Genomic DNA, 19,172 nt, shown 5'->3' with positions numbered 1-19,172 from the left:
GAAATATGGCAACTTATATATATATATATATATATATATGTTACGTCTTACACATTTATGGGATTTTGTTTATGGTAATAAGAATCTAGCTTGTGTGAGACTTTTGAGGGGGACTTCTATGTAACTCCCATATGTCAATCTAATCATCCAATCAATCTCATCTCATTTAGATATTTTTTTATTTTTTAATAAAATTTAAATTGGGAGATTAGCAACCAGATTCAATATTAATTATTATTTAAAACTGATTAGTCAAAATTTTTTTTGGTGCAATCATTGGAGTGCAGGGTAATTGCTAATATATCTTGAATTCTTGTGTATTTAGGCATGTGGCAGACAGACGTACTTCCAGCCGCTACGTGAATTGTGGAAGAGTCACCGTGATTTTGATCTTTCCTCTTAAACGTGTACACGTAACTTTAATATTCATCACACATATATACATATTTTCTTAGCGATGAGTGTGATAGAATCCATGGAATTGGGTTTTTTATTTATTTATTATTATTATTGTTATTATTATTTTGTTTAGCTTCCACCCACCGTCAGGATCGAACTGGGACTTAGCAAGAATGGCTATTGCCACCTCCACTGTGATCTTGACCGCTAAAAATTTAATAATTAAAAGTACCATTTTTACTAACTCATTTATTTTCTAAATGTTATGTTTTATATGGAAAATCCCAAAAAAGAGTCTAATAATTCCTCAGATTTTTATACATTAAACAAAAATTGTTAAAATATTCTATTCATGAAAAGAAATTAACTTAAATCCAGTTAATCAACCAGTCCAAGAAGGAAATGACTATTGTTGATGGACGAGGGCATTAACAGATAAACAATATATGACTATCTTCTTGTACGTTGTGCGGTGAAGTATTAATATATAAGAACAGGCCATCCAAAGAGTAAATTTTCACTTTCTATAACAATCTATATATTTAATTAGCGAATACATATGTTAAGATTATATATTATATTTTTGACAAATAAATGGGAATGCCACAATTTTTCATATAATTTTTTTATTTTGATATTCATCTAAAAGTTGAGAGGACTATATATATGTGAACAGTAAATTACTTTTGTTTACTCAAAGAACAGTAAATTACTTAATAAAGTAAAAAGAAACTTGTGAATGATAAGCAAAGATCTTAGCCAAAAAAAAACAAAAAGTACTTGAAAAAGTAAATATAAATTCGCGTCCAAATCATATGGTATTTCCTAATTTTTTAAGTCCTCAATGTACAGAACAGTCAGTTTGACTGTCTTTGTAGCAATTTTCATTGGCCTTCACGCTTAGATATTTCCTTATTTTGTCTCTTTCTTGTAATAAGAATTAATTTCCTGAAAAATAAATAAATAAATATATAAGAATTTCGTGGAAAACCAAACCTTCAATCCTAACTCTTTCCATGCAAATGAGCTTAAAATTTAGTGCATGCAAATTCTTAACAGTTTATATAATATTTTAGATCAATTTAACTGTTTTATTTCAGCTTCTGGATTTTAATTTCGGAAAAGGAAATTTTTTTCTTTTCTGTTTTGTGGAAAATTAAACTCAAATTTAATAATAAAAACACAACGTGTGAGCAATACTTGTTCCAATTTTTAAAACAAGAATTTGAAGTTTCCACGAATATATAAGCGTTTTGTGTGAAATTAAATATTTAAATATGAAATAGAATCCTTAGTTCTGAATTCCATTGTAAGAAATTCTCTTTACATCAATTAAATCCACTTGACAGAGCCAGCCTGATTATTGAAAAAAAAAAAAAAACAAAAACTTTATTTATGTGTGTTCATACTTTGGACTTGTCACATAAATCAAATGTTAAGTAATTTGGTCGACCTAAGAAATGTAAGTGAATATATACACACGCACACACACACACATATATATATATATATGTAAGCCCAGTCAACCTAGAAAACTTATATAAGCTAATTCTTTAAGGTAGCTTACAAAACTTAGTAATCATACATATATAATTAACGGATAAATTAATTATCTAGTGATAATATACTGATTAATGTTAAAAAGAGGTTTAATCGTGTCTAGAAGAGGGGTTGTGTTTGACAACAAGGAATGCAATTGAACTTTGACTACATGTAAATTACACAAGCACGTGATTCAATGCTGTAGAAAGATGATTGACCTCATGATGGAACAATTGGTGTTCCAGACCAAAAATGTAAAAATAAAATAATTGATCTTATCGATTTACCGTCATACCCTCTCGTTTTGGAAGTTTGTCATGTGCCCACGTGTTTGACGATGTTCGATGAGGATGATACATATACATAAGAAATAGAGAAGGTGTTCTAGAAAGTTTATTTTGGAACTTCAAAATTAAAAGCACAGAAATTAAAGTTTTATTTAGGCGACAAAAATTGGTTGCAATTAAACCATTTGGTCACAGAAATTATAGCTAAAATTTTCTCCTTTTTTTTTAAAAGAAAAATGTGTAAAGTTAATTTGCTATTAATTAACTTGGCCTTAATATATATATATTTTTTTCCAATTATTTATGCTAAACTGTACATTTTAATATATACATTATCCGAGAAAACTGCAATACAGCTTGACTTGATTTAATGCTTGAATCTTTGTTATTTTGGTGGCGCATACTATATAGCTTAATTGAGATCAATGCATGTGCTACAAGAAAAATATAAATATATATTACATGAATTATGGGATCGTAATTGAAAATAACTGTTCCTACTAAATTTAAAGAACTTATAGGAATCTGGTAATTCTGATGGGGGCCCCCTAGAGTTTCTATATAGAGAATTGATAATGTTAATTAATTAAATTGACAACAAAAATAAATAAATAAAAGAAATTGGAAAAACTGAGCAGACATTTTAGAATGTATATTTTACTGTGCTCCAATGGCAAATAGCCAAGTTTCTCACGTCAAAGACTTGAGAATCTTTCTGGTTTTTCCAATTTTGTCTTATGTACTCCCAGTTTCTTGTAAGCTTCCTCCCTCAATTGACGACCTGATTTTCACCTTCCACACACACACACACACACACACACACACACACACACACAAATATATATAGACATAAAGGGCCCCACAATCCCTCAGTCGACGACCTGATTTTCACCTTCCACACACACACACACACACACACACACACACAAATATATGTACATAAAAAGAGGCCCACAAACACAAGCAAGTAGCTTATATATATGCCTTCTGGCATTGAAGAATTAGAGCAAGAAACAAGGCCTCCCCAATCCTGTTTCTCTCTAGTTCTCTCTGTGTCTGTGCAAATGAAAAAAGTTACAAAACACCAATATGATCGACACCTTACGAGCAAAAAACCCATTGAAGCAAAGAAAAAACCCATAAAGATAAAGTATATTTCCAGCCCTATGATGGTCCAAGCCAACAGTGCTTTGGAGTTCCGAGAAATTGTTCAAGAGCTCACTGGCCAAAATTCTGATCCTTCAATATCATCAATTCCCAATTTCCAAGCTACTACTCCTTCACCTTCCATGACAATTAGCGAAGCCGAAGAAGCTACCATCTGGGATATAGGTAGCCATGATGAAGCTCCACAAACACAATATACTACAGAGAATACTAGTGTGGAAGACCAGTTTTCTAGCATCATGACATCGCTTTCACACTTTCTTGATGAAGGAGGTCGTCACTTCATCCCACAATTAGTTTCTGAAAGCTTTTTCTGACTTCCAGTCTCCATGAGTATTTGCTCGACATATAATATATAATTTATGATATCTTTGGAACATTATTCTAGCATAAATGATTGCTGACATTTCAAGTGCTATAGTTTATAGGATTTTCTCTTTGATGTATTTTATATTGTTTCGGCCGCTCGAAACCAGAATTTTAGTTAGTTTCATGTATTAATTATTAATAGTCAAGCATGAGAGTCTCTACTAATATGTGGTGGAGGATGCTTCCTCTACAGCAAAACCACCCTATCTTTTAATTTCTATTCCATAAAATGTCTATTTGTTAGAGCCAAAAAGTATATATATTTATGAAAGGCTTTTATTTTTTTTATTTTCTTTATCATTTATAATTATTTATAACTATTATTTCCTTTTCAGGTTTTGAAACCTTGCAACTATGGATATAAAAGGTTTATATTATATCATCCGAATCACCATCACTTGATTATATTTTTCAAGAAAAGTTAAAAAGTTAGATTCTTTAATGTTTACAAAAATTTTATATTACATTACATAATATAATAGCATTATTAGAAATTAATGATTTTAAATCTTAACAGATAATTAATTAAGAAATATAAATACTATCAATTAATTAAAAAGGGCAGGTGCTTCATGTAAGTGCAAGACAAATAAACTCCCTACTCGCACTCCGTATCTAATGCCCCCAACCTAAAAATAAACAGTAGCAGAAGTATAAAGAAAATTAAAAATAATCATATATTTGAAATTTTCTTTTTTTGTACGATAATAATTATTGAATTTGATGCAGCAATTTTCTTAAATTGTATTCTTTTTAATCTGCAAAATTGTTACTTGAAGATGGATAAAGCCCAGCTAACCAAATAATCGTCACATATTACATGTTTGTTAGCCAATGCTCGTTGCCTCACCCAATAACCGTTCAGGTCAAAATATTACTTTTAGGCCCATCAAGACCCAAGCTAGCTTTCCATTAAATTTGAATTACTAACACCCCCAATTATTATTTTTATTTTTTTAGAAATTTTTTATTTCAAGGCTCCAATGTACCATAGCCAAGCAAGCAGACTGGTAATAAACACAAGTTATTAAAAAATAATAATAATAACAAAATGAGGAAATCAATATGTGCAAGCAATAAGCAAGATCTCTATTCACCAAAAAAGAAAGCAATAAGCAAGATCTCTATTCACCAAAAAAGAAAGCAATAAGCAAGATCAAATATAGGGTATAAATTTACATGTTAGCCCACCAGAGAAATTGCATTGTCTCACCATACTGAAAAAACAAAGAGCCAAGGTTTGAGAGCAAAGCGCCATGGCCTCCAGAGCTTCCTTCTTGCTTAATGCTCACTTCCACCAGCCTTCAGCAGGGGCTATAGACAAGGCCAGCAGTTCACATTTTGCAAAAGACACAGTCAGCAAATAAATATTCAGAATAGGTCAATGTATTTCATTTCAAGATTTCTGTCATCAGTAGGCTATAGTAAAACATATTAAATACATCTCTCAGATATTGTCCAAGTATCATTTCAAGGTATGAAAATGGCAGTGAGTAACAAAAAGAAGAATGAAATTCATTTTCAGGGATCTCTCAGTAGAATTAGACAAGTCCCAAAATTGTTCCAAGATTTATGAACACATATATTCGAATAAAGTAATTACGTAAATTGATACAATTCACTATTTTTTAGACAATCACATCATCGTAAAGAACAATTGAGGTAAAGAAAAGAAACACAATGCTTTGAAATCAACTCCACCGGCATAGACTCCTTCCTCGGTCAACATGGGCAGATAGCATAACAGTAAATTAGATATACTTAGGGGTTGGGTTTAAACCCAGCTACTTTTCAATGCTATTACTTAATGGCGTTCAATAACTACGAAATGGTCTTACTTTGGGAACAAAGGTTGTGCCTGAGCATGCATCGCAGGAGGTTGGGGTTGAGAATCAGCAATGGCAGCCAGGTTTTGCGGTAGCCAGCATTGCTTTGTTCCTGCAATAAAGAGAAAATCTATTTTTCCACCATTTTAAACAGGATATATAGAATTTAAAACTATTTATAAACAGTCATTTCCAACCCGACAATGCCCATTAAACAACAGCGAACACTCATTTTTCCAAACCAGACAATGCTCATTAGACTGCAGCCTTAAAAGATATGCTATTTTGGAGCTAGTTAATGGCAAAGCATCAAACACTATGGATTTTAAATGAAATGTAAAACAAAAAAAAAAAAAAATTAATAATAATAATGTCTAATTCTTTGACACTATCTCCTTTAAACTACACTAGCTCGTAAGCAGCCATACATATACAGAAAGAGAGAAAGTGAGAAACTAGCTACTATGTCCATTTTATTGCATTGGTAATGGTATATTATGTCTTATTACACCCATAAACATAGACAGGTGAAATATCAAATTTCAGATACAGATAGTAGTCCTATACCATTAGCTCAGCTACAGAATTGCAAGCCAAGAGAATAATCGACAAAATCAAGAAAGAGGAAACTAAAAAGAGTACTCACTCGGCACATTTCAATCAATTTCCCTGCGTTCTGACACTCAACGATCGATGACTTGTTTTCGTCCAAACACTGCAATATTGAGAAATACTTAAAAGAAATCTGTACAAATAATAAAGAGGGGGAAAAGTACACCAGATATCTAAATTCAAGTAACGCATCCCTACGTATACCTTTTACTGCATCCGGTCATAAAATCATAAAATCATCAAAGAACGAGAACTGACCCAAAAAAAAAAAAAAAAAAAATGGTATTGCAAATTTATTTTTTTATTGTTAATGATTCTTGATATATATATATATATATATTAATATTTTTTTTTTCTTTTTTCTTTTTTGTCTGATGGACATTGATCATAGGAGAAGAGGTAACACAGGTTTCAAACGTATGAAGGAGGGTAAGAAAAAAATAAAATAAAAAAGTGTTTGCACATTGAACCTAAACCATTGTTCTAAGGTTGTTTTTTAAATATTTTTAAGCCAGAAGACTTGCAAAGATTGTTTTACGCTTTGATTGTTTATTTTAACGTGAGATAGTTTAATTGTAGGAATTTAAGTGATAAATTTTAAAGGTAAGGGTGGTTATATGTATCTATTTATGACAAACTTGAGTGGAGGTAAATAAAATTAACCTTTCTTTTGTTTTTTTTTTTTTTTCCTTCCCTTCTTTTAAATGCCAAATTCTCTTCCCCATTTACAGATCAAGCACATGTTTACTTCTACTTCTACTTTGCTTTTGTAAATGGTATAGCAAAGACAACTAAAGGAACCACCTCATGATAAATGTTAAAAACTGCTTCATACTCTCTGTTCAAACAATAAAATCGAACAAATGTTACCGGCGGGACCAGTTTTGTTTACCAACTTAAAAAAATTTATCTACGTATATGTACTTACTATTCAGATAGTATCCATCAACCAAATAACCAGGTATCGTATTGGTGGTCAAAAAGCAAGAATTGGAGTTTATACATTATTATAATTCTATACAAATTGTGATTTGGCTAACAGCATCAAGTATTTATTATTCACCTTCAACAATACTACTCACTCAACCAACAAATTGAAGAAGCCACAAGTAGGCTAAATTGTAATAATATGTAAAATAGTGGATACATAACAGAACATTTTTCCAATTCTATGATCATGAATTCCTCCTAAACGGTGAATTATTGGCGTGAACATTCACACACTATAAGCGATATATTATTGCATGACATATATGTATACATATAATTATGTTCTGTTAGGAACATCTTCTTAACAAAAATGAAAATAAATTGGAGTTCGCTTGTAGGAGAGTTTATGAGATTCTTCTCTTTCATCAATTGAGAATTTTTGGTTACTTTCATGTAGAATGGTTAGTATGAGAGCCTTGAATGTAGAAGATGCTTACTTTACAACAAAATTGACGTATCTTTATTCTGGAGTTTCCTTAAATTTTAGTAAGAGACTTATTTAACTATTTACATTTGATTTATATTTAATCTCTCTCTACATTTTGCAGTACATGTTTAATTTACTTTATTATTTATTATCATTAGAGCCCAAAAAACAACTAAAAACTCTATAAAGATGCTCATGAAAGTTACTTTATATCACATATTATGACGTATCTTTAAAAATCAATGATTTTTGATGATTAATTAAGAAATATAAATAATTAAAGAGCAGTAAAAACAAAACTCCCTGCTGCTCTAACACTATCCCAATCCAATGCCCCCTACCTTAAAAAAACCTAATTTAAACCGAAAAATAAATAAATAAATAAACACAAAAGAATATCTTTAAAAAAAATTTTAAAAAATCAAGTGATGTCAGCTATGTGCTCACGTGTAACAACATGTGAGTTTTTGTATGATAATAGCAATATTCGACTTTGATAGGATTTTTTTCTTGTATTTTATTATTATCATATTATTACTTTCAATCTGCCAAGTTGCAAATTAAGGATGGATTAAAAGCCCAGCTAACCAAGCCATGGCCGCTCAGTCCTTATAGTTTGTGAGCCCATGTTTGTAGCCTCCCCCAATAAACTCTAGGGTCTGAATATCAATCCTACACCTGCGCCGGCCCAATTAGTTTATTTTTCATTTTATTTTTTTCTCTATTTTGTTCCATCTTTGGTAATAAACAACAAATTGAAAAATTGAACACATAATGCCGAAACAAATATATGCCAAAAATATGCAGGACCAAAGCATACGAAGAACGTAGGCTACAAATTTACATGTTACACTACCACAGAATTGCATTGTCTCACTATTAAATTAAAAAAAACATAGAGCAAAGGTTTGAGGGTAAAACCTCACAGCTGTTTTACATATTACTTGAATACTAAGTTCTTCAACCAGAAAATTTTTGGCTCTTTTTCAAATTTTTTTTTTTTTTTTTTTTTTTTTTTTTTTAAACTTGTGCCTTTAAATTCATCTTCCTCATCTAACTTCTTCCCTAGCTTTCAGGTGCTAACATACCAGAAACTTCATCTTTCTTACCTCTCAATTCCCATCATCCGCAGATTTTAAGTAAAGAGTCTCACCCCCATCTCCCCCATGGCCTCCAGAGCTTCCCCCTCGGCCTTCAGCAGATCCAGCACTCCCCATATCTTGCTTACTCCCACCAGCCATTGCCCTATGCAAGCCTTCTCCAGCAGAGCCACGTCCAAAATCTGGAAACCCTCCAGTTCCTAGAGGCCCATTGCCTCCAGCATTTCCGGTGTCACTCTGCAGCATGTGTAGTCCAGCGCTTCCACCAGAACTCATGCCCAGCTGGCCATGCAGGGCTTGTTGTTGCAGAGTTGAAAATGACTGCTGGGAGTACAACATGGAGGATCTTGCAGCCATAAGCGATTGCGGTGTCATCTGTTGGGCTTGTTGGTGCTGCTGCATGTAATGTGCTCCTGGCTGCATAATACCGCTAGATGGGTACTGCATGGGGTATTTGACAAGGCCAGTAGTTCACAGTGTGCAAAAGAACAGTCAGCATATAAATATTAAGAATTAGTCTTGTGTATTTATTTCAACATTTCTGTCATTAATATAGGCTGTACCAAAAAATATTTGATGCACTCTCAGATATTTCTAAGTATACATTTCAAGGCATTAAAAGGCAGCGAGTAACAATAAGGAAGTATGATATCATTTTCAGGGATCTATCGGTAGAATTAGATAAGTCCCAAAATTGTTCCGCATTGTAAACACATATATTCAAATAAAGTAATCATTTAAACTGAAACAATTCACTATTTTGTGGACAATCACATTATCATAAAGAACAGTTGAAGTAAAGATCAAATTGCTTTGAAAGCAACTCTGCAGCATAGATTATTTCCTCCCTCAACATGGGCAGATAGCATAACCTCACTCCACTTCATTACATAACTCAACTAGCAAGGTTGAGTAAAGTTGACCCGCAGAATAAACCAGAAAAGTAGTTATACGTGGGGGTTGATTTAAATTCAGCTACTTTTCAAAAACAATTATTTGGCGGCATTTAATAACCATGAAATGCTCTTATTTTGGGAACGAAGGCTGTACCTGAGCATGTATTGTAGGAGGTTGGGGCTGAGAATCAGCAATGGCAGCCAGGTACATGAGGTTTCGCTGTAGCCTTGCCTGGTTTCTGCCTCAGAAGGAAATACATTTTTCCACCAGTTTAAACATACTAGAATTTCAAACAATTTTCAACAAGACAATGGTCATCAAAATGCAACCTGACAAGTACTATTGGGAGCTAGTTGATGCAAAGCATCAACCAGTATGGATTTTAAATGAAATGTAAATGTCTAATTTTTTGACACTATCTCAGTTAAACTATACTAGCTTGTAGGCGACCACACACACACACACACACACACACACACACTAACTAGTAAAATGTCCACTGTATTGCATAGGTAATCGTATATTAGCATTGCAATTTCAGAGAGTAGTCCTACATTGTCGAATAACAGTATCAGCTACGGGGTTGAATGATATGAGAATGATCAACAAAGAAAGCAGCAGTCTACCAAGAAAGGAAACTAAAAGAGCACTCACTCGGCACATTCACTCAATTTCCCTGAATTCTGGCTCTCAACAATCTTCAGGATCAATGACTTGTTTTCGTCCAAATACTGCAATAAGTAATAATGAAGCCAGCAACCTTTAGAAATATAGTGGACAAATATATTAATTAAATTCTAGATGAAAATAAAGAGAAGGCCAGGAAACAGGTCCTTCAAGTCTTTCCAGTGAGACATGCCATTTATAACAAATTTTAAAACCAAAAAAGTGCACAAACCACTTCAGATACCTCTGACAGCTAGAAAATGAAAAAAAAAAAGTTCAAGAAGCAGCATAACAAAATGGTAAAAAATTACAAATCCAATATCTAATAACATCTGAAATATATACAATCCCATTGACAGACAAGCATGACAACCAGATTGTAGATGCTCCTATTCCACTTGCACAGTTGGCCTCTACTTCGTTTTAGCTGTTGACCATTTTGTCTACATGTTGTCAGATCTTATTCATGCTTCAAATCACTGCAAGAAATTATTTACTCTACAGAAACATCTCTTAGTCGACAACATTACCATTGTCTTATTATTCTTCTCTAAAACCATCTAAATTTCCGCATTTATACACCTCTCTCAAATCTACGTTTTTTGGTAAACATAGACCTCTCAATCTCTGATGGATCAGAAAACACACAATTTTTTTTTTTTTCCCCTACAGCTTCTATAAGCCGCTAAGTTTGTCCTCAAGATCAAGAAAGGATCCACCAGGGATTAAGATCTCAAGGAGCCCATTTGAGTTATATAACCACCTTATTTGATTGCTTCATGCCTTTCAATAACACCCAAGCCATTTGTTTCAAGAATTACTCAACCTTTTGCTCTTTTTACAGTTAGAATTTATTTAACAAGCCACCAATATGTATCAATTCCCACTAGATACGCCCTGTAAATTTGACCAATTAACAGTGAAGCACCTCTTCTCTTCTTTCTCCCCCATTTTAATACCTTCCAAAAGCATTGTCAGTTTTGTACTCCATTAAACAAACACAACACAAGATCAGACAACAATTAATTTTGAAAATTAGATGGATCAAATCTTCATCTTATGGCCTACTAAGTAAATGCATGATTCAGAGTACCCAACGGACACATGTTTAAAATGATAAAAGAGAAACTAAACAAATGGGAACAAACATAAGTACTTCCATGGTTCCTTGCAGTGCTGTTAAAATACACTGACATGTTTAAAGAAGCCTGTACAGAAAAGTACTTCCATGGTTCCTTGCAGTGCTGTTAATATACACTTGTATGATTAAAGAAGCCTGTATAAAAAAAAGAGGGGAGAAGTACAACAGATATCTAAAGGAGTAACGTCCTATTAACCGGTCACGACTTTCAACTCATTATCCTAAATATCAAACAGCATACACACGGGTAAAGACACCAAAGAACTCTCAGGCTACCATATAAAAACTAAGCTTGAGACCATAAGAGCAATTGCATACATGTCAGAAAACATAATAAAAAATTATACTTTCATACCAAACACAAGATTAACAAATAAACAAGAACTATAGAACATCAAGGACGCAACTTCAATACCTTAACTAGGCTACCAAATCACTCAGCAATCTAAGAAAGCGAAGGGGCATGAGAGGAGCCAAAACCTAAGCCTAGAATCAAATGAAAGAGATAAAACCAAAGACGTAACATAAAGAAACCAAACTCTTATGAGAATATAAACCAACATCGAAGAAGCAAATAGGCAAATAAAATAAAAAAAATTTACTAACCAATAGAGTCTATTGGTCTTTACGGATAAATTACAAATTTTTATAAGGAATAATAGTAGTAGACCGTGACGAGACATTGAAACACGAAATACCCAACTAAAATAAAACATAATACAAATGATCCATAAACAGCAAAAGAAAACCAAATAAAATAACAACTCGAGCTGAGAATGAACAACATAAATGCAAATACACCAACCCAGAAAAGCAAAAAGCGAAAGAATTAACCAAAAAAAAGGAAAAAAAAAAAATAAACGACCAAAGGGTACCCATTAATCAAAACTTGATTTTAAAAGGCAGAAAAGGACTCGAAAAAGCATAGCAGAAGAAACTAAACAGAAGGCCAGACACAACAAGGGAAGAGAGAGAGAGAGAGAGAGAGAAAGAGAGAGAGAGCGAGATAGAAAGAGAGGAAAAAAATAAGCAAGGAAAAGAGAGGCGAAGAAGAAAGAACCTGTTGAATATGATCAGTGGTGACGTTGTTGGGATAATAGGCTGCCATCATGGGCTGCATCTGCATCAGGTGCTGCTGCATTTCTCTTACTCTCTATTTATATATATATATATATATCTATCTCACAAGGACAAACACACACAAGCACTATCTCTCTCTCTCTAACTTTCTTTCTCACTCTAAAGTCTGAAACAGAGTTAACAGGGCTGAGAACACTCACTGCAAAGGGTTGCAAAGAGAGAGAGAGAGAAAGAGAGAGAGAGAGAGAAAGAGTTGGATAGATGCCGCACTTTTTTCCTCTGTTTTCACTCTCTTCTCTCTTTCAATGACACCACCACTACACACAGATATTAGGGGACAGTGAGTGAGACAGTGAGATAGTGAGAGATAGATGGTAGAGAGTTAGATATTATGAGAAACCCAAAAAAGAAAAAAAAGAAAAGAAAAGATATTTGGGGTGTTGTTGGGCTTTTTGGCTTTATGGGGGGAGAGTGTTCTTGAAGACAGGGGAGCGAGAGAGAGGTGGTCACGTGATGGAAGAGATATAGAAGAGAGAGAAAATCTTAGGAGTAGGAGACCTATAGATAAACAATAATGAATCCTATATAATGTGTAGATGGTATGGCAGCAGCAGCAGGAGGAGAGAGAGGAATGGCATTAAGCTGAAGCATATATCACATTTAACATGTCAATGTCTGTTTCTGTCTTTTTGAAGACCGCTTTGGTCCAAACTCTTTTGGTCTCACTTATTGATTTGATGACGCTCGAACTTTGTCAACCAGATTCCATTTCAGCTTTGCCTCTCTCTTAATCCCACGCTCTCTCTCTCCCCTCACGCGCCTTGCTCCTTGTAAAGCTTTGATGAATTTATTATGAAGAAACTAATGGGCATTCAATAATAATATATATGTGATGAAGTGGGATTTATGAAATTTTCAATTTTCGTATGTCAAAATTGAAAATTGGGATTGTTTAGGCCCTCATAAGGTACTGATCTGTATATGGGTCATAGAACTTCCAAAAAAAAGTTGGATTTGGGTTAACTTGCAAATACCTTAACCCAAAAATGAAAAACCCACTAATTTTGTGTTGAAATGTTACATTGAATAACAGTTGGTGTTCTGGAATTTATTTTATTTCAGTTAAGTCGGTAGAATTTTTATGTTAAAATTCAGCATTAATATACTCTGAATTGTTAGTTTCTTAATTTAATTCTTACACCTTATGTTAAATAAATGTTGCTTAAAAATCATAACCCTTACACGTTTTGTTAAATAATGTGCTTATGAGCCATAATACGTAGCATCAAATAAACCCTTCTATTATGTTTCAAACTTGATTTATGATCTAAATGGTACCTTGGGAAAGGGAAATGATGAAGTTTTGATTGAGAAATACGCGTCTCCTTAAAAAGAAAAAAAGGTACTCAATGTCAATGAAAATTATGCAATCACTGGTCCAGGACAAGTAGTATCAATTCACCCCAAAAAAAAAGAAAAGAAAAAAAGAAAAAAAAAAGCCTAGCATCATCAGCCTGCAAGAAAAGTCACAAAGAACAAATTTTATTGTTACAAATAAATACTCTGATGCAATGTTCCACTTGATTTTGATGGAATAGACTATGGTATATGAATCAATTTATTTACAATTTTCGTACACCTTGTATATATATATATATATATCGATTCTTTTTCATAAAACACCTGAATCTAATCCTACTTTACACAAAGATATTTAAATGCTAGCTAGCTCTTCCTTATCAATAATTCTTTTTGGGTTAATATAAAGATGGAAATGGATCTCAAACCCTGTACCTCCTGGATGCAAAGCAAGCACTCTACCATTTAAGCTACATTGACATTCTTTTCCCAGTAAATTTAAAGAACTGGCCACAAAAATGAAAAACCCATTGATTATAGGTTGAAATTATAAGATTTGTCTGGGCACCCAAGAGGTCACATGCCCTGTACTGGTATGTTATCCAGTCCATATCCAACTGTCCTTAATGAGAGAGAGAAAGAAAGAAAGAAAGAAAGGGAGAGAAAGAGAGGCTCATTGAAGGTCAAAACTTATCCGCTACCCCACACAATGTCCAACAGAAAAGGGGGTATATATAATATATATGAGCTACCATTGCTTGCTAAGGCCAACTGAAGCATCTTAGCCAGTGTTATAACGTGGGTCACAAAACAAGATCAGTCTGAAACATTGTCTCATAGACAACAACAAAGGTGGTGGGTGGTGGTAGGTTAGGGTGTGTTTGTCTGGCTTTTATAAGAGTGAGTCCCTATGTAATATCACTTAAATTGGTGGAGTCAAATCAATATATATTATGTAATATGAAAGCTAGGTTGTGCTCCCAGCTCTCCTAGCATGATGGGTGGTTGGGGTGTCTCAATTCCCATCATCATTTTCTTTTTCTCTCTTTCTTCCAAATTCCAATCCTGTCTTTTCCTTCCCTTTCATTTGCTTTTGTTGCTTCCTTTATATCCACCCTCCTGCCCTTTATCACTTCCTTCAACCCACGCGCCTGGTTTATCAGTCACTCTCTTTCCCTGCCTCTCATGCCCTTTGGATTTTTTAGCCCTAGGGGACGTAGCCTTTCTTTAGCATAATTTTTAAAAATGTTTAGATAATTTTCAATTTCATAAGCACTTCATATTTCTAAAAGCAAACAGAAACTATGTCAAACAAACTAAGGTTTTAGTTTTAATGCTTTCAAGCTGTAGCTTTGCACGTGTGGATGATTACATAAATAATCTCATCTCCAATTATAACTATTTTTGTTTCCTGTAGTATTAACACCTAGTAAGCCCTTATAATTTGAAGATAAAACTCACATTCAACTCAGTGACAAGAGAGATTCTTAGGCTTCCATATACCATGCACGTTAGAGGATCCACTTCTGTCTCAATGTATATATTGCTTTGGGAGCCAAGGATTGCTGCTTGAGATGGTTAAGAAGGAAAGCTTCATTTATATACCATGTGTCATACTGTGGTTGACAGCATCTGCAATATTTTCTGCTAAGAGAGTATGTATAGTATGTTACCAAAAAAAAAAAAGAGGATGTATATATGAATGGCGGCAACTTTTCATGGTCTTGCTGAACACTGTATGTTAGTACTGCTGATCATTCTAAAGCATACCTAGTCTGCTCTAGTACCTTAATAGCTTGCAGAGTTTTTCTTTCTGTTTTCCCTATATACACTTTTGTTGCAAAGAGAATAAAAAAATTCCACTGTCCACATGGCATCTTATAGTTTGTAGGAAACAATCCTCTTAAGTGAAACATAACTAAGGAGCTTGATGAAGTTGTGGTTCTAGGCAGCATTCAACTACCAAATACGGATAAATAAAGATTTAAATTAATTAAACATTGATCCAATATGTTAGTACGATATACTAAAACTTTTTAAGATTTTAAGTAGTTGAGAATCTATTCATGTTGCAAATACTAAATATTTTTATTTATCCAATTAAATTTTGATTTTAAATTATAATTGACATAATACTTTTAGCCTTTGATATGTTCTTGTATTTTTATCTTAAATTGACAACACAACAAAACATGATTCATGATTCATGATTTATATCCTCAAATGCAATAAAACCCATGAGTCCATTACAGATATGAAATAATGGTGCAAGAAAAATGAATTGGTGAAGGGGTCGAGCAATTAATTTCAATGGAAATATAAAAACAAGTACAAAAGCAGTGGATTGGAATGGAGAAGTGGTGGAGGTTGAAAGTATAGATGGGTTGCCATTGAAAAAGGTGCCCAAATGATATGACTAGGTTTTTGCAGAAAACTAGTCAAAATGGACAGCTAATGCAATTGATGATGAGTGGAGAGCTTTATGACACACATCACATGTTTGTATTCCTTGCCTTGAATTGTCACACCACATTCCCTTCCCAAGTAACAAAGCCAAGGCCTTTTTTCTCTCCCTCCTCTTATAAAATTTGTAATTATGTGCTCCTTTGGTTTTATCCCTTCACCTCCTGCAACTTACCATGTGACTGCCAAGAGGGACATGTCCCACATCTCTCACAACCCTTGTGGGTCCACACAAACACACTCTTTTCATTGCTGAAAAAACAACCATCAATATTGACAAATCAAAAATACCATCCTGACATCCTTACTCTCTCTCTCTCTCTCGCGTAGACTGTGGTACCAAACTCCAATTTTTGGTGCTTTTGTCAATTTGGGATTTTCCAACCCCATTTATATCATTATTGAGAAATGGTACAACTTGGGAGGTAGCTATAAGGTTTGGCAAACATGGAAATTTGCAGTTGCAGTGGCAATTTTTATTGTTATTATTATAAGCTTTACTAGCTTATTCTATCCTCTTTGAGATCCATACAAAAGAAATTATTTCTTGTTTGTTTGTTTATTTATTTATTTTATGATGACTGCTACATCTTTCTTGGCCAGTCTCTTTGGTAGTGGTATATATTTCAATTACTGTCAATCTTTCATATTTGACTGCAAATTAAGCAAAACGAAATAGGTTTCGTTTTTATTGAACTTTTATTTATTTATTAAGGCTTCCTACTCCTGTCTAATACTTTATTGGAGTAGTACTCAGAACAAAGGCGACCACTCAATTGGGTACTGTTGTAGCCTCTCACACCCCCATGAAAAACAGTTTTTGTTATGGGATATGAAGATCAAGAAGAAATGCTTGAGGGGAATTTCAATTAAAAATCTTGAATGGGAATGTATATAACTCTCTGTCCTTTTTCTCTTTACAATAATTTTTATGATAAATAAATGTCTGGGGAAATGAGTCTGACTTTTTTTTTTTGTTTTGGTAATAGGGAAATGAGTCTGACTTGTACATATAAATGTACATATTTATATATTTATTTTGAAGTCAGGAATATTACATGTATGTATTTATGTATATAGATATATATAAATTGAGTTGCCAAATTCAGTACATGTACATAGAATTTGGGTAAGTATTTTGATACCCTCCTGACACTACAGATGGAGGTCCCAACCATATTACTCTGCAGAAATCTAATTGCACATTTCTCAAAGTGGCATAGTACTGTTACTTGCTCTTTATTATTATTATTATTATTATTATTATTATTATTATTTTTATTTTTTATTTTTTATTTTTTACTTTTTGGTAATAATTTCCCTAGACCCTAAATGGTATATAATCAAAATGAGACGTACATGATGAGGGATCAAGGTACACCATGGCTCATCAATTTTTATTTTTTTTTTTAAATTTGTGAATGCATGGCTCATCAATCGGTCATCAGAAAAATGGATCACAATTTACGAAAAAAGAAAAACAAAAAAAAAAAAAGAGAAGAAAAGAAAAGGAAAAAATAAAAAATGAATCACAACATTTACCCAAAAAAATCATAAATTAATGTAGAATATAGAAAATAGGAAACCTATGTGTGAAGATCCAAGACGAAAACAGTAGCTCTGGATCTGGACCCTCATGGTTAGCTGTATATATATATATATATATATATAATATACGAATATTAATGTCATGGGTCAAAATAAGTAGGTGTATATATATACGTACTGTAAATTTTTTGTTTGGTATGATGTTGCTTTTACACTTGAGCAAGAGGAGAAGAACGTGGAAGAGGAGCTTACCTTTCATTACAATTTTTATTTGTATTTTCATTTATATATATGGACATTACACAAATGATTTCCAACCACATAAATACATGGTATGATTTTTTTCCAACAAATAAAAAAGAAAAAGAAAAATACACGGTATAAGAACAATAAACGAAAATATGGTATCCATGGGCTCTGAACTATGACCCCCACTCACAATGAGAATTTGTTATGGGGGCCTCGAATATATGACAGGCCAGTCTGATAATTTTTTTATTTTTTATTTTTCTTTTTTGTATTATACATCTCCCTCTGAATATAGATGATGTTTGGTTAATCAACAGCCACTAAGGAAGCAAATAAAAACATGATGGAAAAAATAATAATAATAATCATAATTATAATGGAGAACCCCACGATGATCACCTTCTGCTTCGCAAATCAGATAGCTTTCCTTTTCAAATTTTAATTTATGACCTAAATGTTGTACACAATCTCTAAAGATTAATTTGCAAGTAATTAAGAACGTAAATCCCAAGTAAAATTGTAACTTTGTGATTTGTGAGTTTGTCATTTTGTCATCGAAAGACATATATACTTAGCAACGAGCATGATTAATTACTCTCACTCGCATGCATATATAGAGTTATTGCATCGACCTTACAGTAATTCTAAAGCCCAGAAGGAAAGAGAGAGAATAAATAAAGAGAATTGTTATTTATTTATTTTTTTCTTTTTTTCTTTTCCCTTCTCTTTTCATAAATAGCAATCTTAGAAAATATAGCTCGATTTACTGTGCAGGCATGCAATATTGATTATGTATATGTATTTGAATATTTGTTTTTGTGTAAGATAGTCATAGCTAAAATACCCAAGGTGTTAATGAATCCGAATCCTCCATGCAGAAAAGTAAAATATGAGAGAAAAGAGTTGAAATTAAAAAAAAAAAAAAAGTCCAATTAATATGAATTAATAAATCATACAATTGTTGTTTCCAGTGTAATATGAGTTAATAAATCATACAAATGTTGTTTCCAGTGTTTCACAACCGAGCTTTCCCTTGAATGCGGTTGGTTC

General features: G+C 33.0%; 1 protein-coding gene across 2 annotated transcripts; it reads right to left on the bottom strand.

Moving 5' to 3' along the window:
- Positions 1 to 8,472: 8,472 nt before the first annotated feature.
- Positions 8,473 to 13,101, bottom strand: LOC107412171 (GRF1-interacting factor 1). Of its 2 annotated transcripts, none has more exons than XM_016019880.4 (4): positions 12,484 to 13,101; positions 10,271 to 10,347; positions 9,770 to 9,854; positions 8,473 to 9,160 (listed from the first exon to the last, which is right to left on the bottom strand). In XM_016019880.4, the coding sequence occupies exons 1-4, from the start codon at positions 12,562 to 12,564 to the stop codon at positions 8,732 to 8,734; spliced, it is 672 nt and encodes a 223-aa protein (XP_015875366.2). In that variant the 5' UTR covers positions 12,565 to 13,101; the 3' UTR covers positions 8,473 to 8,731. The 2 variants fall into 2 exon arrangements, with proteins under 2 accessions (XP_015875366.2, XP_024926849.2); XM_025071081.3 differs by lacking the exon at positions 12,484 to 13,101 and adding an exon at positions 11,839 to 12,072.
- Positions 13,102 to 19,172: the final 6,071 nt, after the last annotated feature.

Source organism: Ziziphus jujuba, chromosome 10 (genome assembly GCF_031755915.1).
Source record: "Ziziphus jujuba cultivar Dongzao chromosome 10, ASM3175591v1".
Lineage (NCBI taxonomy): Eukaryota > Viridiplantae > Streptophyta > Magnoliopsida > Rosales > Rhamnaceae > Ziziphus > Ziziphus jujuba.
Note: the sequence above shows the minus strand (reverse complement) of the source record. Positions and strands in the feature narration are given on the sequence as shown.